This window comes from Spermophilus citellus (genome assembly GCF_964194105.1).
Source record: "Spermophilus citellus genome assembly, chromosome: 3".
NCBI classification, from domain to species: domain Eukaryota; kingdom Metazoa; phylum Chordata; class Mammalia; order Rodentia; family Sciuridae; genus Spermophilus; species Spermophilus citellus.
Genome location: NC_138184.1, coordinates 25,202,917 through 25,225,977, shown reverse-complemented (window position 1 = coordinate 25,225,977; position 23,061 = coordinate 25,202,917). Strand labels below are relative to the sequence as shown.

At 52.6% G+C, this 23,061-nt stretch overlaps 1 protein-coding gene across 1 annotated transcript in view; it reads right to left on the bottom strand.

Moving 5' to 3' along the window:
• The window catches only part of SCN5A (sodium voltage-gated channel alpha subunit 5), a 98,240-nt gene extending 78,729 nt beyond the window's left edge, over nucleotides 1–19,511 (bottom strand). Inside the window, exons 1-2 of the mRNA XM_081288520.1 lie at nucleotides 19,349–19,511; nucleotides 1,881–2,205 (exon numbers count right to left, since the gene is read on the bottom strand). Of these exons, the coding sequence (XP_081144646.1) occupies nucleotides 1,881–2,153 (273 nt within the window). The 5' untranslated portion in view covers nucleotides 2,154–2,205; nucleotides 19,349–19,511. The remainder of the gene's footprint in view (nucleotides 1–1,880; nucleotides 2,206–19,348) is intronic.
• Nucleotides 19,512–23,061: the final 3,550 nt, after the last annotated feature.

The following is a 23,061-nucleotide window of genomic DNA, read 5'->3' as shown; positions in this document are numbered from 1 at the left end:
GAAGATGTCTGCCTACAGAGTAGCACAGCAAGCAGTGTGGGAGCAATGAAGGCTGGAGGTGGAGCTGTGAGCACAGAAGGACAGAGGTCTTCCCAACCTGCCCAGATGTGTCATGGGCACAGGTCTGGGATCTCATTTGTCCAAGGGCTAAGCTGGTGACATAAGGTTCTAGCTTATCTGGGCAGGGGAGACAAGTTGACCAGATAGATTAGAACTAAAAGTTCTGCTGCAGTGCCTCCATCAGCCCACGGGGCTATAGGCAGCGTGGCCAGGGGAGACAGGAAGTTCAAGGCCAGGACCACAGCTGGAGCCACTATTCAAACATTCTCAGACATAGGGACAGAAAAGATGGTGTTCCCAACTCCTTCTAGGCTAACTGACACCAGTCTCTGAAAGCCCACCCTTAACCCAAACTCATTCAGGTCCACCTGCAGTGACTCCTGCCTGCCCCAGCTAACTCCAACCTAATCACCATCCATCTGCCCACCGTAACCTTGACTCATTGCCCGCTGTGGCCCAACCCCAATCCCAGTTCTTATTTCCAGCTCTCACCAACCGTGACATAAGATCACCCACCTTCCGGCCTAATAACCCTGACCCCAGCTATGCCCATCCCCCAACCTTCACCCCACTTCAGTCACTTGAACCAAGGGGAAGTTTATCTGGTCCTGCCAGGGAGCAGGACCAGGGTCAAGGTTTCCTTTCCTCCTGTTTATATAGACTCGGAGAGGGGACACCCTTCACATAGGCATCCACTCACTTATACATCCATGCGCACACACCCTCAGGCTTTTAAACAGTCTCAAACCACCATTGCATACACTCAGTACTTGGTAACACAGGCATGTGTGCTCACACCTGCCTTGTGCTCACATGCGGGCACACTTGCCCTTCCTGCCCTTCAAGTGCCTCCTTAGCTTGAGGCTGGCTAGAGAAAATGTGAGCACCCACCATTGTCCTTGGTACTTGGCTTTCTGGGGGAGGATCCTCCCCAGGTCCAAACCCACCTCCCTCCAGCAGTGAGGCCTGGAAGTGCGGGCAGCAGGTGGGAGTCTAAGCCTCTAAGGAGTCCTGTGTGTCTGTGGTCTGTGGCTGGGTGCAAGGTGGGGCACATGGTCCTCACAGAGAAGGCTAGGGCAGCGCAGGGCAGGAGATCCAGACTGGGGAACTTAGCTCCTGGGAGGAAGTTGGAGTCACCTGCCCTAATGGACAAAAGCCGCTTCCTCTCCCTACACTCAGGAGGGACAAGGGCAGAACAACTACCCCACCATACGACACCCCCAGCAATCACTATCCTTTCTCCCTCCACCCCTGAGATTTTCCAGTGGTCTTCATGGCCCCTCTGCAGGTCCACAAGGCTCAGAGGCTGCTGCTACGGCCCTGCCTGTGGGACTCTCCCATGCCTGGTGAGTTCGTGCTGCCAGAGGGGTGGGGCGTGGGGGCTGTGCACTGTCCCTAGTTAGGAGAGGTGGCCACATGTTGTGCCCACACTGGATCCAGGGCAGGACTCAGGGCTTGGTTCCAATTCACGTGCACACCTCCTGACGGGGAGGACTCCACGGAGTCCCAAGGAGGGAGGTGAACACCCAGCCACAGGTCATTCTCAAAGGAAGCTTCTGCCAGAAGGCAAGATGTCAACAGAAGCTGCTCTATCTTTGCTTCATAGCACCAGACCAGCAGCTTGGACTGCATAATTCCTGTCTTTTATTTTAGAACTCCAAAACTGAGGTGATTGGAATACAGATTGACAGTGAGTCATTACCCAAAAGCCCAGGGGAGCTTGCCCCCCACACAGTCCTTATGGAGGGAAGGCCCTCTCTCTTCTGCTGCACTGCAGGGAAGTGCCTGGAAGGGAAGGGGGTGGGGAAGCTGGGAGTCACCTTTTGGGTGCTATAGAAGGGGTCCAGGTCCTCCAGGGGCTCCCCAATGAGCTCTCGGGGTGGGTTGCCATAGAGATCTGGCAACTTTTTGGAGGCCTGCAGGTCCAGCTGGGGCCGAGGAGCCTCTTCCTCAGGCAGCCCCTCCCGGCTCTCCTGCGAGGTGGCCGAGCCACGGGCTTGCTTCTCCGCCATGCGTTTCTCGATGGCCGCCAGGGACTCCCGTGTGAACCTGCGGAAGCTGCTGGTGCCCCGAGGTAACAGGAAGTTTGCCATCTTCTCATCCTGCTTCTGGGGCACAGGCTGTCCTCAGGCTGCCTGGGGGAAGCTGAAAGACACAGATAATGGGCCTGACGGGATGCCAGGGCCAGAAGGCAGGATGCCAGGGCCAGACCTGCGAGGGGTGGCTGTGCAGGTGGAGCAAAGGACCTGACTTGCAAAGAGGCTGGAGACCCCAGGCTACCCATACAGCACACACACACCTGGCTGACACTAGCCTGGGAAAATCCAGAGCCTGTGGGGTACTGGCAGGGAGATCAGTTTCCCTATCCCACCCTAACAAGCTTAGGTGCAAGTGAGCATCGTCGCACTGTCATCCTGCCCCATGCAACCCAGAAGGAAAGGCTCGCACCCTTTGGTCCCTTAGCTGTCTGCATTGGAGACACTCCCACCACTGGTGCCCACACCCCTGGGCTTAGGAAGGTTACTCCGTGAGTCAGGGATGGGGTCTGTCATTTTTCTACTCCAGATCCTTGGCAGAGCAGGCCCGGAACAAATGGGGGAATGACTCAAGGAACACATTTAAGGCATTAGAAGGTACCAAGTCCTGCTTCTCCTCTCCAAGGCTATGGTGTCTGGTCCCCCACAGCATCACATGTCTCTGTGGGGCACTGTGGGCAGATCTCACCTGGGGCATCAACTGATGGGACTTTTTCATTTGCCACAGGAAACCCAGGAATATCCTGTAAGTTTTTAGAAACAGCTGGGAGCTCTCATCCAGATGTTGGCAGCCTGGTGTACACAGCTGTGATACAGCTCCTGCTGAAGCTCTCAAAGGAATCCCCAAGGTGCTACATCCTCCCAAACGAACCTGCTGCCAAACATGGGAAGTGCTGAGGGCTCCTCAGGCTGCTTCTTACTCCCCTCCTCCCAAGCAGACGAATAAATGCCAATCCCAAGGGACGGCAGAACCAGAAAACGGTGACCACTATCCACTAGGACATCCAGCCAGCACACGCGTGTGACGTCAAACCGAGAGAATGCGGCCCCTGGTGGCCTCAAACGATCCAGAACCTGGTGTGAACGCACTCTGCCAATGACAGCAAGGCAGAAGAATGCATTCCCTACTGCCCCACCAAAACAGGATGTGGTCAGGAGGGCTCCTGACCGTGACACCAAGCCAGGAGGCTGTGCTGCTAATTACCACATCAGACCGGGAATGCTGGGCACCAGCTTGAGAGGGCAGGATGGACACCTGTTGGAGATCTCTGCCAGGACAGAATCCCTTCCTGTCAACCAAAGGCTTTGCCCTGATCTTACTCCTGCAAAGCATGTCACCAATGACCCCATGAGCTGCTGGGGCATCCAACCCGCACAGAGCAGAAAAAAGGCCCGGACCTGGGGCTGCCCTGAGCACTATGGGTTGCAGGCACTTGGCCAAGTGGCAGGTAAACAGGGAGCAAGCACAAGACAGCCTGGCCTCAGAAGGGTGCCTCTGTCCCCAGGGAAGTGCAGCCTGGAATGTGTTGGAGGGAGGCGGGAGGGCGGAAGTCATGGACCATCCCATCCTCTGCATCTTTTTTGTGTTTCATTCACATGAAGTTAAAGGAGCATCTCCATTAAAAATAGCAGGTGAGGGAGTGGGTTTCCACTTCATAAAAGCATTTCTACCTTCCTTCTCTGAGTGAATACAGAGACTTCTATAACACTTGTCACCAAATGGGAAATATGGCTCTTTTTTCTCCTCAGCTGCCAAGAAGTTTGGGTAATTTTAAACTTTCTTTGAACTTTTCTTCATTGCTTGTTTTTGTTAATGATGAGCTTGCAAAAACAAGAAGGGTCATTGCTTTTTTTATTTAAAAAACAAAAAACAAGCTGGATGACAGCAGCCCCTTGTAGGGCAACCCTCTCCCCTGTGAGCAATCACTAGTTCTGTAAATTGGGAAGCCACCCCTTAAGCTTGGAATTATTTGTTAAAAATAGTGCTGTCTGTCTGACTGTATCCATCTGTGTACATATGCCTGCAAGGGTTCTGGAGACACACACACACACACACACACCTGTGGATGTGCACAGGCTCACTGGTACACACTGGCAAAAGTTGTGTGTGTGTGTGTGTGTGTGTGTGTGTGTGTGTGTGTGTATGGAGAGAGAGGGGGAGAGGGGAAGGGAGCTTGCACCTGCATATACGTCTGTTCTAGCAAAGATGTGTTTGTAATTTGTATTGAAATAAACGATCCATGCAGATAGGTGCCCATTAAGTGCACAGGTGGATGAATTTCCACAAACTGAACACACCTGATAACCAGAACCCTGACAAAGAAAGAGATGGTTCCCACTCCCTCCCTCCTGGGTCCCCTTCCAGTTACTAACTACCCTCCTTCAACAAGGGTAACCAACCACTCTCCTGACTGCTAAGGGTATGGATGAATTTTGCCCGACTCCATAGTTCAGGGGTTGGTAACAGATTCCTTGGAGGGATGGGGAGAAGATTCTGGAGAGAAATCACATCCCCGTCTCATTCACCTTCAACTCAAATTTCTTTCATTTATGAATACAGGCGACAGAACACAGGGTTAGCAGTATCTGTGACCAAAAGAAACTGCAGCTTCCTCTGAGCCATCACAGTGGCTGCTCGTATATCAAAGATTATTCACCGCTACTTTAAAATCATAGTACTTACACCAGCAACTCGATCTTATTTAAGATATTAATAAAGCAGCACACACATTAACAAAGATTGGTTTTCAAGTGTTCTGATAGTTGCATTCAATACAACTGGTTTCCTGTGTATTTTATGCTGTGTATTTTATTGACTTGAAAAATGTGATTCTGAGCTGAGCTTCACCCGCCTGCAGTAGTCCCTGCTGAATTGCTGACCCTTGGGTCCCCTCCTCTACACCACACTTTCCTTATCTGAGTATTGAGGAAGGTGAATGAGGAGACCCTCAAGTCATTCCTGGGATTCTCTGATGTTGTCACCATCTCCCCCACCCCCACCCCTCTTCTGCCTTTCTTTTGGCCACCCTGGAGAAAGCACTGAAGGCTCTCCCAGGAGAAAGTCTAGCCTGAGGGCCCCAGCCTGCGCCCCCTTGGGTCTGACAAATTCCATTCTGAGGCTTGCATTACCCGAGTGGGGGAGGTAGAGGCAGGCCCCAGGTCTTGGAGGATGCGCAGAGGTTATGGGGAGGTGCGTAGGTTCACATGCCCAAGCACTATCTCACCCTCTTTAGTTCCCCTTCACTGGAAGCCCTGATGATGAGGTTCTGGGTCCTAAGAAGGGTCTGTCTCAGCTGGCCTCCAGCACAATATCCACACTCTCAGGGCCCTGGCCTGGGAGGGGTGTGGGCCTCCCGGGAAAGCAGCTGAAACCAGATTCCAGATGAAGTTCCCAGCTCCCCAGCAGCCAGGCAGCTTCAGGTTCCAAAGTAAACCTGCCAAGAGCCTTCTTTGTCCCTGGCTGCTCCTGGTGGGTGGCAGGATCCATTTCCGCCTTGTTCTCCTGTTTCCTGCACCTGGCTCAGGCCCTGTTCTTCCTTCAGCAGCCGCCCCGGGGCCCACGCCCTGCTTTGGCCACGCCTGGCTGAGCCCCGCTGCTGCAGGGTTACCAGTGATGTCAGGGTGAGAAGGGCCCAGGCGGCCAGAGGATGCTCAGCCACACCCCTTAGGCCTGGGAGGTCAGACCTGCTGATTAGGAAGGGTCCACAATGGGGAGGCTGCAGTGGTCATTGGAATCCAAGACCACAGCCACCCTCCCCCAAGACGGCAGCATTGCCTGCTGCTCCCCTGGCCCACGCTAGCTTCTCCCTCTGCACCAGCTCCACAGTTGCTCTCTAGGATGGGACAGCGCTTCCATCTGACCACTCTGCTTAGGCATGTTTCCCCAGTCTTTTCAGCCTTACTCCCCCCATGTTCATCTACCTCTGGTTACTGGGCACATCTTTCTCTAGGTCCCACTGGTTCTGGAAAGTTAGTGAATCCTCCTTTTCAAACTGGTTCCTCTTGACACCCTTTCTTCTGACTCTGACCCCAAGCCCTCCAGTCCCACCTATTATTATCACTTCCATCCCCAAAGCCACTGCCCTGGGCCAGGCCTTCTCACCTCTGCTTGGACCACAACCATGCCCCTGGTAACCCCTACCTTTCTTTTTCCTTCCACCTCACTTTGTGACTTCAACATTCCCACTCTCTGTGCCTTGTGTGATCACAGAGTTACCTCCCACTCTCTTTGTTACCGGACTTCCTCCAAGATACCTCTGACTGTCCACTCACTCATGTCCCCCTGCCTCCTCCACACCTCCACACCCAGGCTTTGGCCCTTCTTGACAGTCCCTGGAGATGACTCTGGTCTTCACTGTCTAGTCGTCACCTCACCTCTTCTTAGGGCAGGGCGGGGAACTCTTCTAACCTTTGGATTGCATTATGAGGATTCCCACCAAGACAGAAATGGCTGTTGGGGGTGTGTGAGGCAGGGGGTGGGGGGAGAACACGGTTTACAGCAGGAACTGGCCTCCTGAAGTGTCTTCTCAATCAGCCTTGCTGAGGTGGGCATGCAGCTAGTGACCCATGGATGGTGCTTACAGGGCTGCGACATGGAACACATCAGCCTGGCAGCCTGGAGTGCAGCCATGGGCACTGCCTGGGTTGGGGGACTGATGCTGGATGATTAACTTGTCCAGATTTGCCTGGGACTTTGCCAGTTTTAGTACTTAAAATACCTGCATCCCAGGATAACTCTCAGTTCTGGGCAAACCAAGATGGTTGGGAACAAGCTCTGGTCTTCTAGCTCCTTGCAGCCCCTCCCTGCCCACTTCAAACCCAGATCCCCAAGACAGGCACACACCAGCGTCCTGAGTCATGTCTGGCATTTTGGTCGCCTTGGAATCAGAGTCTCTGGAACCCAGCATGCAAAAAATATTCTTTGCCATGTAAATTTATGCAAAGCGCTGTGGAAGTGGCTCCCAGGCTTCCTAGGAAATCTCTGCTGGCTTCCTCTACTCTGGGCTCCTCTCTTCTGCCTGGCAGTCTGGTGACCTTGGACTGAGGCACCTACCACCCCAGGCCCACAATCTCATTTGCCTCAGGACCACTTTTGCCTCATTCTGGGGCCCTTCTCTTCTGCCTTCCTCTGCTCCCAAAGAAGAGGTTCAGGGAGAGGGCTGAGTGCACTCGGAGCAGGTACCGAACCACCCAAGCTGGAGGCCAGGGCACCAGTGGTTCCCTGGGTACACCCTGGTCACATGCCACATGTGAGCATAGAGTCTGTCCTCTGCTCAGGTTGATGGGACACACTGGGAAGACAGGCACTTCTAGACTGACCACACCAGGGACAGGAGGATGGGGTTGAGGGAAGTCTGACAAGTCATCCACAAGATGCCAAGTGCTGACATGAGAACTAGGGACCTTCCTCACTCTGGGGCCTCAGTGCCTGAAATCCCATGAAGAACTGTAGCCCTTGCACACATCAGGCAACTTCCTGTCTTATCTGAGGAGAACATGCTCATGAACACCTCAACTTGGGCTCACTGGATTAACTACATGGTTGAGGGGAACATTTACTCAGCATCTGTGTACAAGTTCCTACGGATGATTTCATAGAATACTTTTCTTCTCAAGGTGACAGATCCCAAACCAACAGGTGGTGATGAGGAAATGAAGTCCCCAGAGATTCCACACATACTTGCCGAGAATGGCAATGAGAAGACGCCTGGGCCAGAGAACCTGCCCCTGTATCTATCTCTGCCTCCCCTTCTGGCCTCCCCACTTCCCTCTCTTGAAGATTTCCTGTCCTTATGTGGGAGGAGGAAGTGGTTAGGGCTGTGTCTTGGAAGCTAGTTTGCCTATATGAACTTGGGCCCTGGCTCCTTTTTTTTTTTTTTTCCTTTTTTTTTTTTTAGAGAAGAGTGAGAGAGAGGGGGACAGAGAGAGAGAGAGAGAGAGAGAGAGAGAGAGAGAGAGAATTTTAATATTTATTTATTTTTTCTTAGTTCTCGGCGGACACAACATCTTTGTTTTTTGTATGTGGTGCTGAGGATGGAACCCGGGCCGCACGCATGCCAGGCGAGCGCGCTACCGCTTGAGCCACATCCCCAGCCCGGGCCCTGGCTCCTTAATTGCCTATATTCTCGGGCAGGGGAATTGGTTTTCTCCAGCTTAGTTTTCCCATTGGCAAAGTGGGGTTTCTAATAGTACCCACTTCCCGGGACTGTTGTGAGGCAGAAGTGTATTGATATTTTCCCAGCCTTGGCACACAGCGCGTATTCACTGAATATATCGGTTGCTATTATCATGGTGGTTACGGCTGTCATTACGATCACGTGTCACTTAACAATGAAGATAGGTTCTGAGGAAAGCATCATTAGGCACTTCCGTCATTGTGTGAACACCATAGACTATATTTACACAAACCTAGATGGTGACGATCAATCATTATACACAGCCTCTCCCCTCTGCCCCTACTTTGGTGCTGGGATGGAACCTAGGGCTTCGCAACATGCTAATGCACACGCTATACCACTGAGCTACACCTTCAGCCACTGAACTCAACATGGCCTCTTGATACAATAGAGAAAGGAGATTTACATGAACTGTACGGCACAACACAGCCTACTGTTATATGGTAAACTTTATTTTATAAGTAAGCGTTCGCTCTAAAATAATGATAAAAATATGGTAAATACATAAATCAGTAAGGTGACCCTTTGTTGTCAAGTATCACGCTCTACACATAGTTATATGTGCTGTGCTCTATGCGCCTGGCGGTGCAGCGGATACGCACACTCCAGCCTCTCTGCACGCTCAAGGCCAGGAACTGCTAATACAACGGTGGCTATGACACCACTAGGTGACAGCTATTTTTCAGCTTCATTACAAAATCCTGGGACCACCGCTGTTTATGTAGTCCATTGTTGACACTGTTATGTGGCACAGAGCTCTATTATTATTCTCATACGAGATCCAGCTCAGAGGGCCTCCCTTCCTCACCAGCCCTCCCTGCCTGGCTGGCTCTTCTCCTCTCTGTGCTCCTGGCACACTTGAATTCCCACATGCATTTTATGGCAGGGTAGAGTTTGCTTCCACATATACTTTCCTCCTTTGGGGTTTGTACTGAGCCCCTAAAGGGAGCCCAACCCAGTAAGGTGCCTGATGGATGAAGGAATAAACGCAAACCCACACTGTGACCCTGATCCCCTTTCTGGACCTCAGTTTCCCCAACTCTGAGCTGGAGTGAGCACTGACAAAGGGCTATCCCAACAGTGTCCCATGTTCGTTATGAGCCCAGCATGGCACTAAGCACTGTTGTGGATTACTTTATTTCATCCTCGCAAAAATCCTAGGAAGGGGGTTGTGTTCATTATCCTCCTTTTACAGATGGGAAATCTGATGCTTAGAGTAAGTCAGTCTCTCAGTCTGTTTGAAGTCTAACTATTGCACGACATTGCCTGTACTTCAGAGGGCACAGAACTGGGAGGAAAGGGTGTGGCTTACTTGTGGATTGAGCAGGTCTGGGACATCCCCTCCCCGCCCCCAACACACACACACACTCCAAGGCTAAGAGTTAGCTACTGGCCTCAGCAGAGGCTGGCCTGGCCCATGCCCACGCCTGGGCAGATGCTCCCAGGGAGACCTGGCCGATTTCTGCCCATGCCCAGAATCAGCAGTTTTCCTGAAAGAAAAGATTCCCTAGCAGTTTTCTCTCCAGCTCTGACACTGTCCAACAGGGTAGCCACTCACTGTGTGTGGCTACCAAGCAATTGGAACATGGCTAGCATGAACAGAGATGTGCTGCTGGGAACCCATACTAATTGGAAGGCTTAGTAGGAGACAAAAAATGCCAACTAATTCATTAATATTTTTTTTTCCTGTATGAGGGATTAAATCCAGGGGTACTTCAACACTGAGTTACATTGCCAGTCCTTGGTTTTTTACTTTTTATTTTGAGACAGGGTCTTGCTGAGTTGCTTAGGGCCTCGCTAAATTGTTGAGGCTGGCTTTGAACTTGCAATCCTCCTGCTTCAGCCTCTGGAGCTGCTGGGATTTACAGGCGTGTGCTACCACACCCAGCTCATTAATAATTTTTAATATTGATTACAAGTTAAAAAAAGCTACCATTGAACTTGATAATATACTGGATTAAATAAAGCATGTTCAAATTGATTTCACCTGTTTCTTTTTACTTTTCTAAATGTGGCTGCTAGGAAAATCTAAAATTACATGTGTGACTTGCATTTGTGGCTCATGTTATATTCCTGTTGGAAGCCACTGATCTAGCGTTTGGGCTACCAGACCTTAAACCAGTATAGAAAGCCACCTGCTCTGGAGCCATGCCTCAGGCTGGCCTCTGGGGGATGAGGTGGAGGTGGGGATGTTGGGGGTGGGGGGGTGGGGGGGTGGGGGGGGTGGAGATGGGTTCAAGGAGAGTTGTCCAGACAGACCAGGAAGTGCCACCATGGTTTCTGGCAGTGGCTGTGGGTGGCTACGGAGGCTCAAGCCACAGGTTGGGGTGGTGCAGTGGAAGGGGGAGGGGTCCACAATGAGTTCAGACCATCCTTCCTGCCCAGGCAATTATCTGCACGTCCTGCTCTCCTCTCCGGGGTAACAGCTTGGACAAAGACTCCGTGGGGGTGCCAGCTGGTGCTCCTGGCCTGTGTATTCAGGTCCTTGCTCCCAGATCAAAGGCACATTGACACATCCTTGCACAAGGGCCTCAGCTAACCGGCTCCCTGCAGGCTCTATTCCTTTGAGACTGCACAAGCATTAACCCTGTGCAGTCCGGAGCCTGCCCTGAGGAGCTGGGGCCGTGGAAGGGGGCTTTCTTTCCGTGGTCCCAATCCAGCCTCCAGCAATCTTGGGAAGTCCTGCAGAATCACCCCCATCCCTCTCCCAGGCGAACACGCCCACCCCAGAAGCTGGGGATGCCCTCATTTACACACATTTGCATCTCATTTATTCCAACACTCTGGGAAGCGCTGGCTAATTCAGCAGACAGGAAAACCCCGCCCATTTTCACCCTGCCAAGTAATTCCCCTACAGGGATGAACAGGGAGGTCTTGGAGACCAGAGCCCCCTTGAGGGGTGAAAGCTGAGGAGAAAACTGGCACTGTCAGCCCCAGCCCTGCATTTAGTCCACTTCAAAAGGACAGACTGGTTTGAGTTCCCCTAAAGTGCTGCTCGCCCCCCTTTTCCCTCCTCACCCCTTCCCCACAGCAAGAATAGGGGTCAAGGGTCAGGGCTTGACAGCAGCACATTCACTGCATCCACTGTTCAATAGTGTCTGGGTGCCAGGTCAGGGGACCCCTCCACAGGGCACACCGTGCCCTCTTCCTCCAGGTCCGGGTCTTCCCTGTCAGCCCCGGGGATCTATAGTGCACTGAATGGCACCACACTTCTGGCCAGGACCCATCATTGCCAGACCCAGAGGGTCCAGGGTGGAGACCTGGAGGATCTAACATGCTGAGACCACAGTGATGGGGTGGGGGAGGGGCAGCCCAGCCATCCAGGGGCACTTTTCACCCTAGACCCCCAAACCAGGTGTCTACCCTTACACAGCACACATAATCAGGGCAGAATGGTGCCCACCAGAGAGAGGCCCCATGGAACACTCTTGCACTCTGGTGCCCATGAGACTGCAATCAGCATCCTCTCTCTAGCCCAGTTCCTTCCAACTCATTTTTCTTTATTCCTGAGCTGAAAAAAGGCCTTCATTGGGGAACTGCATGGACGCCATGGCAACAGAGGCATTTATGAGGCACCTACTGTGTGCACTGAGGGAGATAAGACACACCCCCCAGAGGAAACTGGGAGGCCTACCCTCTGGGGTCTTTCAACTCCAGGAGGGAGATAAGTCAATCCAAGACACTAAATCTCTGCCACAAAAATGTCCACAACACAGTATAACTCCATATGCAACCCCTTTTCCTTAACACTGCTTTAAATTAAGGTATAACTAAAATTCAAGAAAATGCACAGTTTAGATATAGTTGGATGAGTTTCGATGACTACATATACCTGTTAACTGCCACCACAATTAAGATAGTAAACACTCCCCTTACTCTAAAAGTCCCCTTCTGTCCCTTTCTGACACCTGCTCTGATTTCTAGCACCACAGATTAGTTTTGCCTGTTCTAGAACTTCACGCATATGGGCTCTTTTGTGTCAGGTTGCTTTTGCTTCACATAATGTTTTTGAGAATTTTTTTTTTTCTTTTTGGCGAGTGCCAGCTAAGATACCTGTGTCATGCAATGTGAGCACAAGGAACTCTTCTGGGGACAAGTTCTTAATTGGATCAAAAAAAAAAAAAGCGAGGACCAGAAGGGACCCAAAGTCCAGTTGTCTCTGAGGACGGTAGGCCCCCAAGGATTCATAGGGAGTGTTTTTTTTCTCCCCCTCTCCTTCCCTCAGACAGTTCTTGAAACGGAAGTGCAGCAATTATACCTCTAATAGGCACCCGGGCTCAGCCAGTGAGTGGGGGCTTTCCCTGGGTTTCCAGTTCTGTTGGCAACTCGCTGTGGCTTTATTTAACTGGCAGTCTGTGCTGAATCCGACCCAGCAAGGCGGCAGGGCTGGCGCTGCAATCGGCCTGCGGCTGAGAGCCTGTGCATCTTCCGCTGAGCTCTACTTTGGTGGTCAGGCCTTGGTCCCTTAGCCTCCCTGCATCCCTCACCCCACCCCAGCTGGTGTCCCCTGGGTGGGGGCCCTGGCCCAGCAGGGAATGAACTCAGGGGCAGCAGAACTGAGAAGCCACCTCTGCTCGGAGGGGCTCGTCTGGGTCCCCTTCCTGCTTTTGGCCTGGGCTGAGGAGGAGGCTGGGACTTGGATGGTTAGGCAGGCAGTATTGATTGGCTGGGCTGGTCCCTCCCATGGTCTGATCCACCCCTTAGATCATCCTGGCACGTCCCAGCCGGGCCCCAGGTGTGGGGGATGGCTAATGTAGCCTGAGAGTGGATTTGGTGCCTGAAGTCAGATGACCTCTCCTGCCCTGACATCTCTTTGAAACCTGCCTCTGAGCCAGCCCCTTCCTTCATCAGGCCTTCCCTTCGAGGAATCGATAACCCGCCAGAAAGGCCCTTTCCACTGTTCAAAATCCATTCCCAGAAAGCTCAGGCTCCTTGGGCAAAGGGCGTGGCCCTGGGCTGAGCTCCGCCCCCGCATCCCCGGGTGACCTTGAGCCCACGGAGGTGGGCAGCACAGGCCCTCAGCCTCCCAGGGGTGTAAGGCCAGCAGCAAAAGCCTGCAAGTCCGCGCGATGACCGAGGCCAGGGGATCTCCGAGAGGGTGAGGGACCTGCCGGGATGCACACCGACGCCTCCATCCTTCCCCTCTGCTAATACTCCTGTGGGGCCTCGACTTTCCACTGCCTCCCTGGGAGATTTAATCAGAAGAAACTGAAGAGGAGCGAGAGAACTCCAGCCTCAGATCATAAACATTCTCTCCCGACAACAGCCTCAGAGACACAATCCGATCCCTTTCCAAATCTCGTGCCTCCTCCACAGCTGGGCTCCAATCGCACCTCTGCCAGGAGGCCTTCCTGGCTGCTCTGAACCCCACAGACCTCCCACTGGGGAGCCCAAGCCCCTAACCATGACCTTGCACTCTGCCTGTCCTGGGCAGATCGCTTTCTGGCCCACGGGGTTCAACCTGGGAGGACCTGTGGGTCCTCGGGATCCTTGTCTGCCCCTCCAGAGATGAAGGAAGAGAGGGGACTGAACAAAAGAGGCTGACAAACTGTCACATCAGACTGTGGCTCTAACAGTCACAACTACATTTTTTTTTGGGGGGGGACGGGGTATATCAGCCCCCCTTCAGGAAATGAAATTGTTGGAGGAGGCTTTGGTACCTGGCTGCCCCCCCCCCCCACAGAGGTGACTCTGCAGGGAAGGGGTGAGGGCAGACCCAGCAGAGAAGGTGACACAAGTTGTAAAGAATCTATGTCAGATGTCCCCAAGGTTGTGCCAGCTGTGGTGCCCGTCCCCACAAAGCCTGGTCCCCGGACTTCCTCCCCTATCTGGGGGGTCCCAGGCCTCAGGAATTGACGTGGGGTCTCTATAAATAGTGCCATTCCATATTGATCATCTTAAAAAGACACGGTATGTTCTAGGTCCACAGAGAGGAGAGTTGTGTCTAAAAATAGACTCATTCCCAGGAACTGCTGCCAGGGAGGAGAGTGGTGTAAGCTGTGTGTAGCCGAAGGGGCAGTCCACTGAGAGGGTGGGGGTTAGGAGTGAGGCACAGCACCTCTTCCTCCCCACCCCATCTCCTCTGCTCCTGCCACAACCGTCAGCCCACTAGCTGGTTCCTGCCTCAGGGCCTTTGCACGGGCAGTTTCCTCTTCAAAATTCTTCTCCCAGATCTCTTAAGTATTGGTTCCTTCTTGTTATTCAGGTCTCCGATCAGTTTCCTACTTCAAGAGGCATTTCCTGGTTAGCCAGTCCTATTGTCTCCAACCCCTGTTTCATTTCCTTGATCGCACTCACCAAAATTGTCTTCTGTACTTATTTGTTTAGTGATTATCCAGTCTGTCTTACTCTACTAACATGCAAAAACCTCATGAGAGCAGTTATTTTATCTGTTTGGGATACCTTCTAGAATCTTCCATGGCACAAAGTAGGTGTTGAATGTCCTCTCCAGGCTCTCCCTCACCACCCCAGGCTGAACTCTATGTTAGGCCATCCTGGGCTAGAAGGAGGCAGGGGTGTCCAACCCAGGCTCACTCTGCCCCCTCTGTCAATCCTGGTAGTTGATCTGCTCCCTGGCTGCCCAGCCTCTGCCCTCAGGCAGCTCACTGGCCTTCTCTTCCCTCTGCCTCCTTTAAGGTTCGGCCACAGGACTTTTACCCCAGCCCTTCCATTCCCACTTTTGTCACCCTGGATACCTGCCCTAGACAACCTCATCACGTGTCCTTGTCTCTGAATACGGTGTTCTGGAATACCCTTCTCTTACCAGAGCAAGGGCTGCTCTCCTGCCTAGCTCCACCACTGCAGCCTCTCTTGGGGTTCACAGGAAGAGACACTTAACCTGGGCCTTCCTGACTGGCTCCATGAATAAACAAGGACAACTGTATACCAATTGTGTGAAGTTTTAAGCTGCAGACATCCGGCCCCTCACTCTGGGGGAAAGGCTTTTCCCCGTGAGTGCCTGCCCACGGGTGGGCTGCGGAACACACCTGCTAGAGTGTCCACGTCAGGCTTTCCCTACAGCTCTCCCTGGACCCCACCTCTGGCCAGCTCCCCTCTATCTTTCTCCTCCCTCTTCAACCATCAAGCCCCTTGAAAGTGCTGTCTACACATGCTGTCTCCACCTCCTTCTCACTCCTCAACCCGCTCCATCTGGCTTCCCTTCCCACCAATTCATTCATTCACCAGAACTGTCTGTGAGGGGCGCCACATTCTGTGGCACTGGGAGCGGGATTTCTCCTGCCAAGGTCAACAGCACCTTCACTGTTGCTCAGCCTAATAGGAACTTCTTTTTAAAGCACTTATACTTTTTTTTTTTTATATCTATCCATGAACTTCCCAGATGCAGTTTAAAAAAAAATATTTTATTTATTTATTTGTTGGTATTGGGGATTGAACCCAGGGGGTGCTTTACCACTGAGCCATATTCCCTGTCCCCCCCCCTTTTTTTTATTTAGAGAACAGGGTCTCGATGAGTTGCTTAGGGCCTCCCTAAGTTGCCGAGGCTGGCTTTGAACTTGTGACCCTCCTGCCTCAGCCTCCCAAGCTGCTGGGATTACAGGTGTGCACCACCATGCCTGGCCTCTAGAAGGTATTTTCCGAAGTCTCTCAGTAGAAAGGTCAGGGGACTCCTGGTTTTCCTGCTGCCACTCTGGTTGCTCCTTCCGGCCTCTGCCCACTTCTGCTGCCTCCATTGTTGAAGTGCTTCTGGGCTCTTGACCCCACTCTCCTTCCTCTCACTCTCTATACCCCATTGGAACCACTTGGATGCTTTCAAGCTACAGATGCCCCCAAGCTCCACTCCAGAACCAGATGAACTGGCATGCTTGGGGGAACAGCCTGAGCACGAGTATTGTTATATACAGCTTTCCAAGTGTGGTGAGTGTCACCAGGACTGAGAATCAAGCCCTCTCCCTGGGCAATCTAATTCACCACTGTGGCTCCAATGACCAGCCTCTGCTGGCCGCTCCAAGTTCCCACCTCCAGCCCAGATCTCCTTCTGGAACACACTTCCTTCTTGGATCCTTCCCTCCAACTCCCTGCTGGATGTTAGTATCTCCCCCTAGGAGTACGACAGGTTCAAGGCAGAGCCTGAGAAGTCACTTTTCCTTTGCTCTTCATCAAGTTTGTCAACCCAGATTTCATTTGCCCATGCCGCCTCACAGGGTGATATGGGGACAGTACACCTCACTGGGTGAGCCGCCAAAGTCAGGGATGGCAGAGAGCATATTCCTTAGTGGAGAAGGAAGATGGCTCTGTCACCTGTGCTAACTTGCCTGTCACCTCTCCTTCAACTGAAAGACTCTGGTTGGCACCTATGGTCTGCCCTGGAGAGGTTGGCATATTGCAGAGCAGATACATTGACACTGGGGCTCAAACCCAAGGTCTGCCACTTGGTAGACATGTGACAGTGAGCAAGTTCTGAGCCTCCAGTTTCACCATCTGCAAAATGGCCATTATTATTGTCCTGGCTGCCAGGGTTTATGCACTTGTAAAGTGCGCAGCGCATCCCTGGCCCAGAGAAAGCGCTCAGTCAACGTTACTATTTTTAGTACCATTACTGAGGATAAATTCCCAATTCTTGAACATAGCTCATAAGGGTCCCTGCGACGGTGATCTTGGCTTCTACTTTGCTCTTTTCTCCCTCACACCAGAGGACCCAGCAGATCACTCAACTAATAACTGTGCTGTTTCACACCTCAGTACTTTTGTACATACTGGTTATGATGGCTAAAGTGTGCTGGTCTCGCCTTAAAACTCCTATTCACCCTTCAAAACCCAGGTGGAAAGTTATTATTATTTTTTTTCTTTTTTGAGATAGGATCTTGCAAAGTTGATTAGGACCTCGCTAAGTTGCTGAGGCTGGTCTTGAACTTGTAATCCTTCTGCCTCAGCCTCCCAAGTGGCTGGGATTACTGGTGTGCACCACCAGACCATGCTTGGAAGGTTTATTTCTGTTAGAAAGATAACCCTGATTTTCCTGTTCAAAGGTAATCACCCCCTCCTTTGAGTGGGCTCTGGGGACATCATTGCAAACCCTTCAAGAAACCTTCCCAAGGATCAACAGGAACTAGTCCCTGTGAAATCGAAACTGCTATTTATCACTGTCCTAGGCTGCCTTCAGGACTCCCTGCTCTTTGGATTGCCTGGGTACCAGCCTCCCCTGCTCCTCCATTCCCAGCTGTCTCTGGTGCTTCCCACCATTCCTTCAAGCTTGTTCTTCAGGCTGAATGAGTCAATCCTGGAATTTTTCCAGAGTAGCTTTGATCACCACACAACGCCAGGCTGAGCGCCCTGGAGTGCATCAGCTGCCCATGCCACACTGGGGCTGAATGTGGTTCTTGGCACCTTGGGGCTAGTTCTCTTTCTCCTCAGATCCTTATTGGTTAGTTCTAGGTCCATTTGGCCCCCGGGAAATGGATTTCAAGGGATCTTCACCCTGAGTGGTGCCCCCAATCTAATGCTCCCTCTGTGACCTTGGATAAGTCCTTGACCCCCTCGGGGTTTTGATTTCCCCACTTCTACAATGTGGTGGTGGTGATAGGGTTAGATGAAAAGTTTTAAAAGGCTCTTTTCAGCACTTTGTCCATTGTAGCAATGAATCTCTGCTCCACACCCTGTCTGTCCCTAGACCCCCTCCACCCCGCCCCCGCTGTGTGCTCTTGGGACAGCAGCCTGTCTCATCCTAATTCCACCTTGCCACTCATTACCACCACTCATGTACACCTGCCTAATTCTCATTGGGAGGAGATGAGGTCAAGGAGATGGGAGTGGAGGGCAGAATCAAGGGTCCTGACCCTTCTTAGTCTGGACCTCTGCTGCTCAGGGTCCCTCTAGGTTCTGAGGCCTGGTAGGAACTTGGGAGAGGGCTGTGGTGACCTGGCATAGTGGGGGTCATGAGGTGTGTCTGTCTGGATGGTTCTGTCTTGCTCACCGGGAGAGGTGCTTGGAGTCTCAGGGGTAAGCAAACAGTTGGGGAACGGAAAGCCATCCCAGGACCCCAACAGGATACCATGGCCCAGCCAGGCTCAAGGCAGGAAAGGGAAGAGTGAGTTCTGCCAGGGCCGCTGCTGTGCCTGTGCGCTGCCCTCCAACAGGTGTCTGCAAGTCAGGCCTACAGCCCGGCCTTGGCCCCAGCCTTGCCCCCATCACCACCACCACCGCCGCCACCCCTACCCCCACCTCTGCCCCCACCAGACCTTGGCCCCTCAGACAAGGCTAGGCACCTCCACTTTCTCCCAGGGCGCCACCAAAGACGATCAAATAGCACAGAGGCCAAGAGCCGCCCCCTGTCAGGGAGCGTCAATCTGTCCGGGTTAGAGCTAGGAGGGCAGAGAACTCTCCCGAATCTCAGCACCCAGAAATCTCTTCGCTTTCGCAGGGCAGAGATCAGATAGCAGCGATGCGGGTACTTTGGGGTGTCAGAGGGTGCCTAGATCTCTTCGTGGTCCAAGCGCCCAGAGATGGGGCACACACGTAGATCTCTCTCCCATTAGCGCTGAGATCTCCTTTCAAGACGCTCAGAGATCTCGTCCAACAGACAGAATAGCCCCAGCGGACGGATCCCCTGGGCCCAAGGAAAGAGGGTGCTTGGCCTTCTCCCCCATCCCCAGTACTATCCTGTCAGCCCCCTCACCCCCGCTCTCTGCAAACACATTCATTGCGCGCCTCATCGCCGCTCTGACCTTGGGGTCTCCGGCCTCGGGAATCCGGGTCCCAAACCTAGACTGTCCCCGAGCCTGCGCCAGGGATGGCCGGGAAGCCGGGGCCGGAGCTCCCCCTCCCCCGGCCCTCGACAGCGCACAGGGAAACCCGGAAGGAAAGGGAAGGGGAAGGAGGCACCCGGCTATCAGAGACGCCCCCGGGGGATCCCCTCCAGCCAGGGCGACCTGTGCCCCTTCTTGCCCGTTTCCACTCTCAGGAGCACCGATCGGGGAGGGAGCGACCAGCCGGACCCTGGGCAGGGGAGGGGGCGCGCAGAGGCTGGAGCTCCGGCCCTCGGGGAGGAAAGTTGGGCGGCGGCAGGCGCAGGGGGCTCCGGCCGGGTCAGGGCTGCCAGGAGCCGGGGCGCTCGCTCACCTGCTGGTCCCCCGGCCCGGCCCCGCGGTGGGCGGCTGCGGCTCGGCGCGGACTCGGCTCGGCACGGGCTTGGGGCACTGGGCTCAGGCTCAGCGGCCCCGGGGGCGCGATCCCCGCATCCCACGGGCGCCGCCGCCGTCTCGGCTCCGCGGCTCGGCTCGGGCTCCCGGGCTCGGCGGGCGGCGCGGGCTCGGGCTGGGGGCGGGGTCGGGGGCGGGCCCCGCCTGGGCTCGGCCTGGGGCTTGGGGCCCCGGGCTGGCTCCGCCCCAGAGCGACGCGCCCAGGGCTCCGCACGTGGCGCTCCGCCCGCTAGGAGGGTGAACACGCCGGCACTCTCCGGGGTGCACTCCCCCACGCTGACCCGGGGACGCCCTGCCATAGACAGCCGCCCACGCGGGCACCGGACAGACACACAGACACACGCTGGCTTACGCACACTGACCTGGGGACGCTTCGCCACAGAGAGCCACCCACGCAAGCACGGACAGGCACACACCGACAAACACCGGCAAGCACCCTGGCACAAGCGGGAAGTGTATATACACACATCTCCTCGCTGACTTGGGGACCCTCTACGCCAGCCACCCATCCACTGGACACACACTGACATCCATTCTGAGACAGACACACATCTGCATACCTGCACCGACACACACACACGTACATGCACATTGAGAGAGATGAGATACACCCTGACACCCACACGGAATTAAACAGACACATCATTGACACACTGACACTGAGGCAGTGTCACCCACACGGCTCAGACATACATCCACTGGCACCCTGACACACACACAAAGAACCACACTCTCCTAGAGACATACAGTACAGTACAGAAACCTGCACAATAGTTGATACCTACATGGACACACTGACACACATGTACTGACAGAAGCAAACACACAACCAGACTCAGAATCAAGCTTGCAACCAACAAACACAGACACCTACCCCGACACAAACACACACATACACTTTTGAGCTAGGTACAGCCTTCTCCTTGGCACATACAGAGATAAAGAGTCACTGACATGTATAGTCACTCACTCAAGGACTCTATCACAGTGTGATACAGTCATTCACATGTGGGCACAGATTTACATACAGAGAAACATTAATTTACACACCCAGGCAGATCGACAGGGTAACACTCGGAATACGGAATATGTTGGAGCACTCTTCTGTTTAAAATGACAGGCCACCAGGTTTTGTCTCCCAGGGAGACAGTGCATGTCTCCCTGGGACTGGGCCACTGCCCAGTGCCATCACAGGAGCACACCCGTGTACACATACATGCACACACACACAGCCTTTATTATTTTTCTAGTAGCTTTTTACTTTCCTGGACATTTTCAAGGCTCCTAGAAGCTTCTGTTTTGTTGAGCAAAACAGGTGCTGGGTTTGGAAGCCCAAAGGCTGGAACCTGATCTTCTATTATTAGGATTTTGAAGAAGTGGGGGTGGGAGAGTGTCAGCATCCCTTTGGGACCTGGGTGTGGGGCTCTCGGGGTCACTGGATGCCTTATGTGTATACAGAAGGGCTGCGCATGCTTGCAGAAGGCATCAGTAAGAAAGTCGGTCTGCAGGAAAGTTCAGGACACAGGCCTTTGGCTCTGAGTCGGACGGGATGTCTGGCGGTCAGACAGATGGACCACAGATCTCCTGCCTGCCTGTAGCCCCTGCCTGGCCTCAGGTTAGCCAGCAGCTCCCACTAGCGGTGAGAGTGAGAAACTGGGTCCTTGTCAACATTTCAGTTTCGAGCATGGGACACGCCTTCCCAAGCTCAGATCTACTAGGAGGGAGGAGAGTCAGTAGAAGGAAACTCCCACCTTTTCCGAGATCTTCCACCACCACCGATGTCTGAACCCAGAATAAAGATTCAAACTTGCAAATGGGCATTGGTCCAAGGAGAAGAGAGGGCTGGAACAGAAGTACTGGGGAGTGGGGGGCAGTGCTGAGAGCCGGCACAGGTGGGCTTTCCACATTCCTCCTTAGGGCTGGGGATGCGATGTAGCCTGCAGGAGAGTTGGACTAAACCAGTGATCGACATTCACCGGGGATTTAAAGGAGGTGGGGAGAAGTCCACGGAAGAGAAGTAATCAAAGCCGTGACCCTATGGAGAGTCAGCCATAAAAACACATCTGGTGGGGGGACAGAAGCTGCAGAGTGCAGGAAAGGGCAAGGCACCTGGAGACCGTGCCTCAAACAAGTAACCCATGCCAAGATCTGGCCAGCTCCCCTCTTTGTGTCAGATCCTATTTAATTAAGGCAGTAAGAAGAATATGCAGTTAGTAGTTAGTCAAAGGGTTTTTAAAACCTGTATTCCCTATTTCTCACCCTTCCCCTCACCTCAGACCTGGAGCTGGATTAAGCGTATTGTTGCGTGGATCTGTGCAAGATACTTCTCTTGTATTACTGTATTTCTTTCCCATTACTGTTACCCCACTGCTAATTACCTCCCCACGCAAGGCGTCCTCTCTGATAGATGAAAGTAGGTCTTTAAGTACATACATACCCTTGTAAAATACGTGTTGTTTGTGCACTTTTTTTTTTGCCCTGTCCTTAGCTTTTCTATGTATGTTTTGCTTCTGTTGAACCTACAGTTGGAAATGTGTACATCCTCAATATTCAGCTGTAGGGCTTCCCCCCAGTAGAACCCATCTGTAAAATCAGCACAAGGAAGCCAATCTACATCTCTCTCTCATTCTCTCTTCCTGCATTTTTGTTACCCCCCTCCCCCAGGATTAACTACTGTGATATCATCAAATTCCCTCTGCTAGTTTTTCCTTGTTTTGATGTTTATTTAAAATGGAATTGTGAGCCGGGCGCAGTGGCACACTCCTGTAATCCCAGTGGCTCTGGGAGGCTGAGGCAGGAGGATCGTGAGTTCAAAGCCAGCCTCAGCAATGGTGAGGCAACTAAGCAACTCAGTGAAACTCTGTCTCTAAATAAAATACAAAATAGGAGTGGGGATTTGGCTCAGTAGTTGAGTGCCCCAGAGTTCAATCTCTGGTACCAAATAAATAAATAAATGGAATCATAAAGCACCAATTCTTTTAAGCTTGGATTCTTTGGATCAGCTTTGTGTTTGTGAGATTCACCCAAATTGCTGTTTGTTGTAGCGTATTTGTTCTCATTGCTATATAGAATGTCATCATGGGAATCTATCAACATTTGTCCACTTTGCTGATGATGAGGGTTTGTTTGGGTAGTTTCTAGCCTGGGTTCATTATGAACAGTGCACTATGCATATTTTAGCGCATGAATTTGGGTGAATATTTATATGCACTTCTGCCAGGCACATACCTGGGAGTGCAATTGCTGAGTCATCAGAGAGCAAGTGTTCAGTTGCCAAGTCATTGGAGACCAAGTGTTCACTTATAGTGGACGTGGCCAGTTTTCCAAAGTGGTTCTACCACTGTGCCTTCCACTAGCAGTGAAAATGCGTTATGTGAATGTGTACTAATTCTGGTTCATCTACATTCTCCAGCACTTGGTATTTTTGTCATTTTCATTGTAGTCACTTGAGTGGGTGTGCAGAGGTTTTACATTGTGGTTTTAATTGGCATTTCCCTGATGACTAATGAAATTGAACACTTTTGCATGGTTTATTGGCCATTTGTGTGCATGCACTTTTCATTTATATAAATGGGTATTGTTCTAGATTTCATTCTTTTCTTATGTTTCCCCCTGAATGCTCTGCTTTTGAGC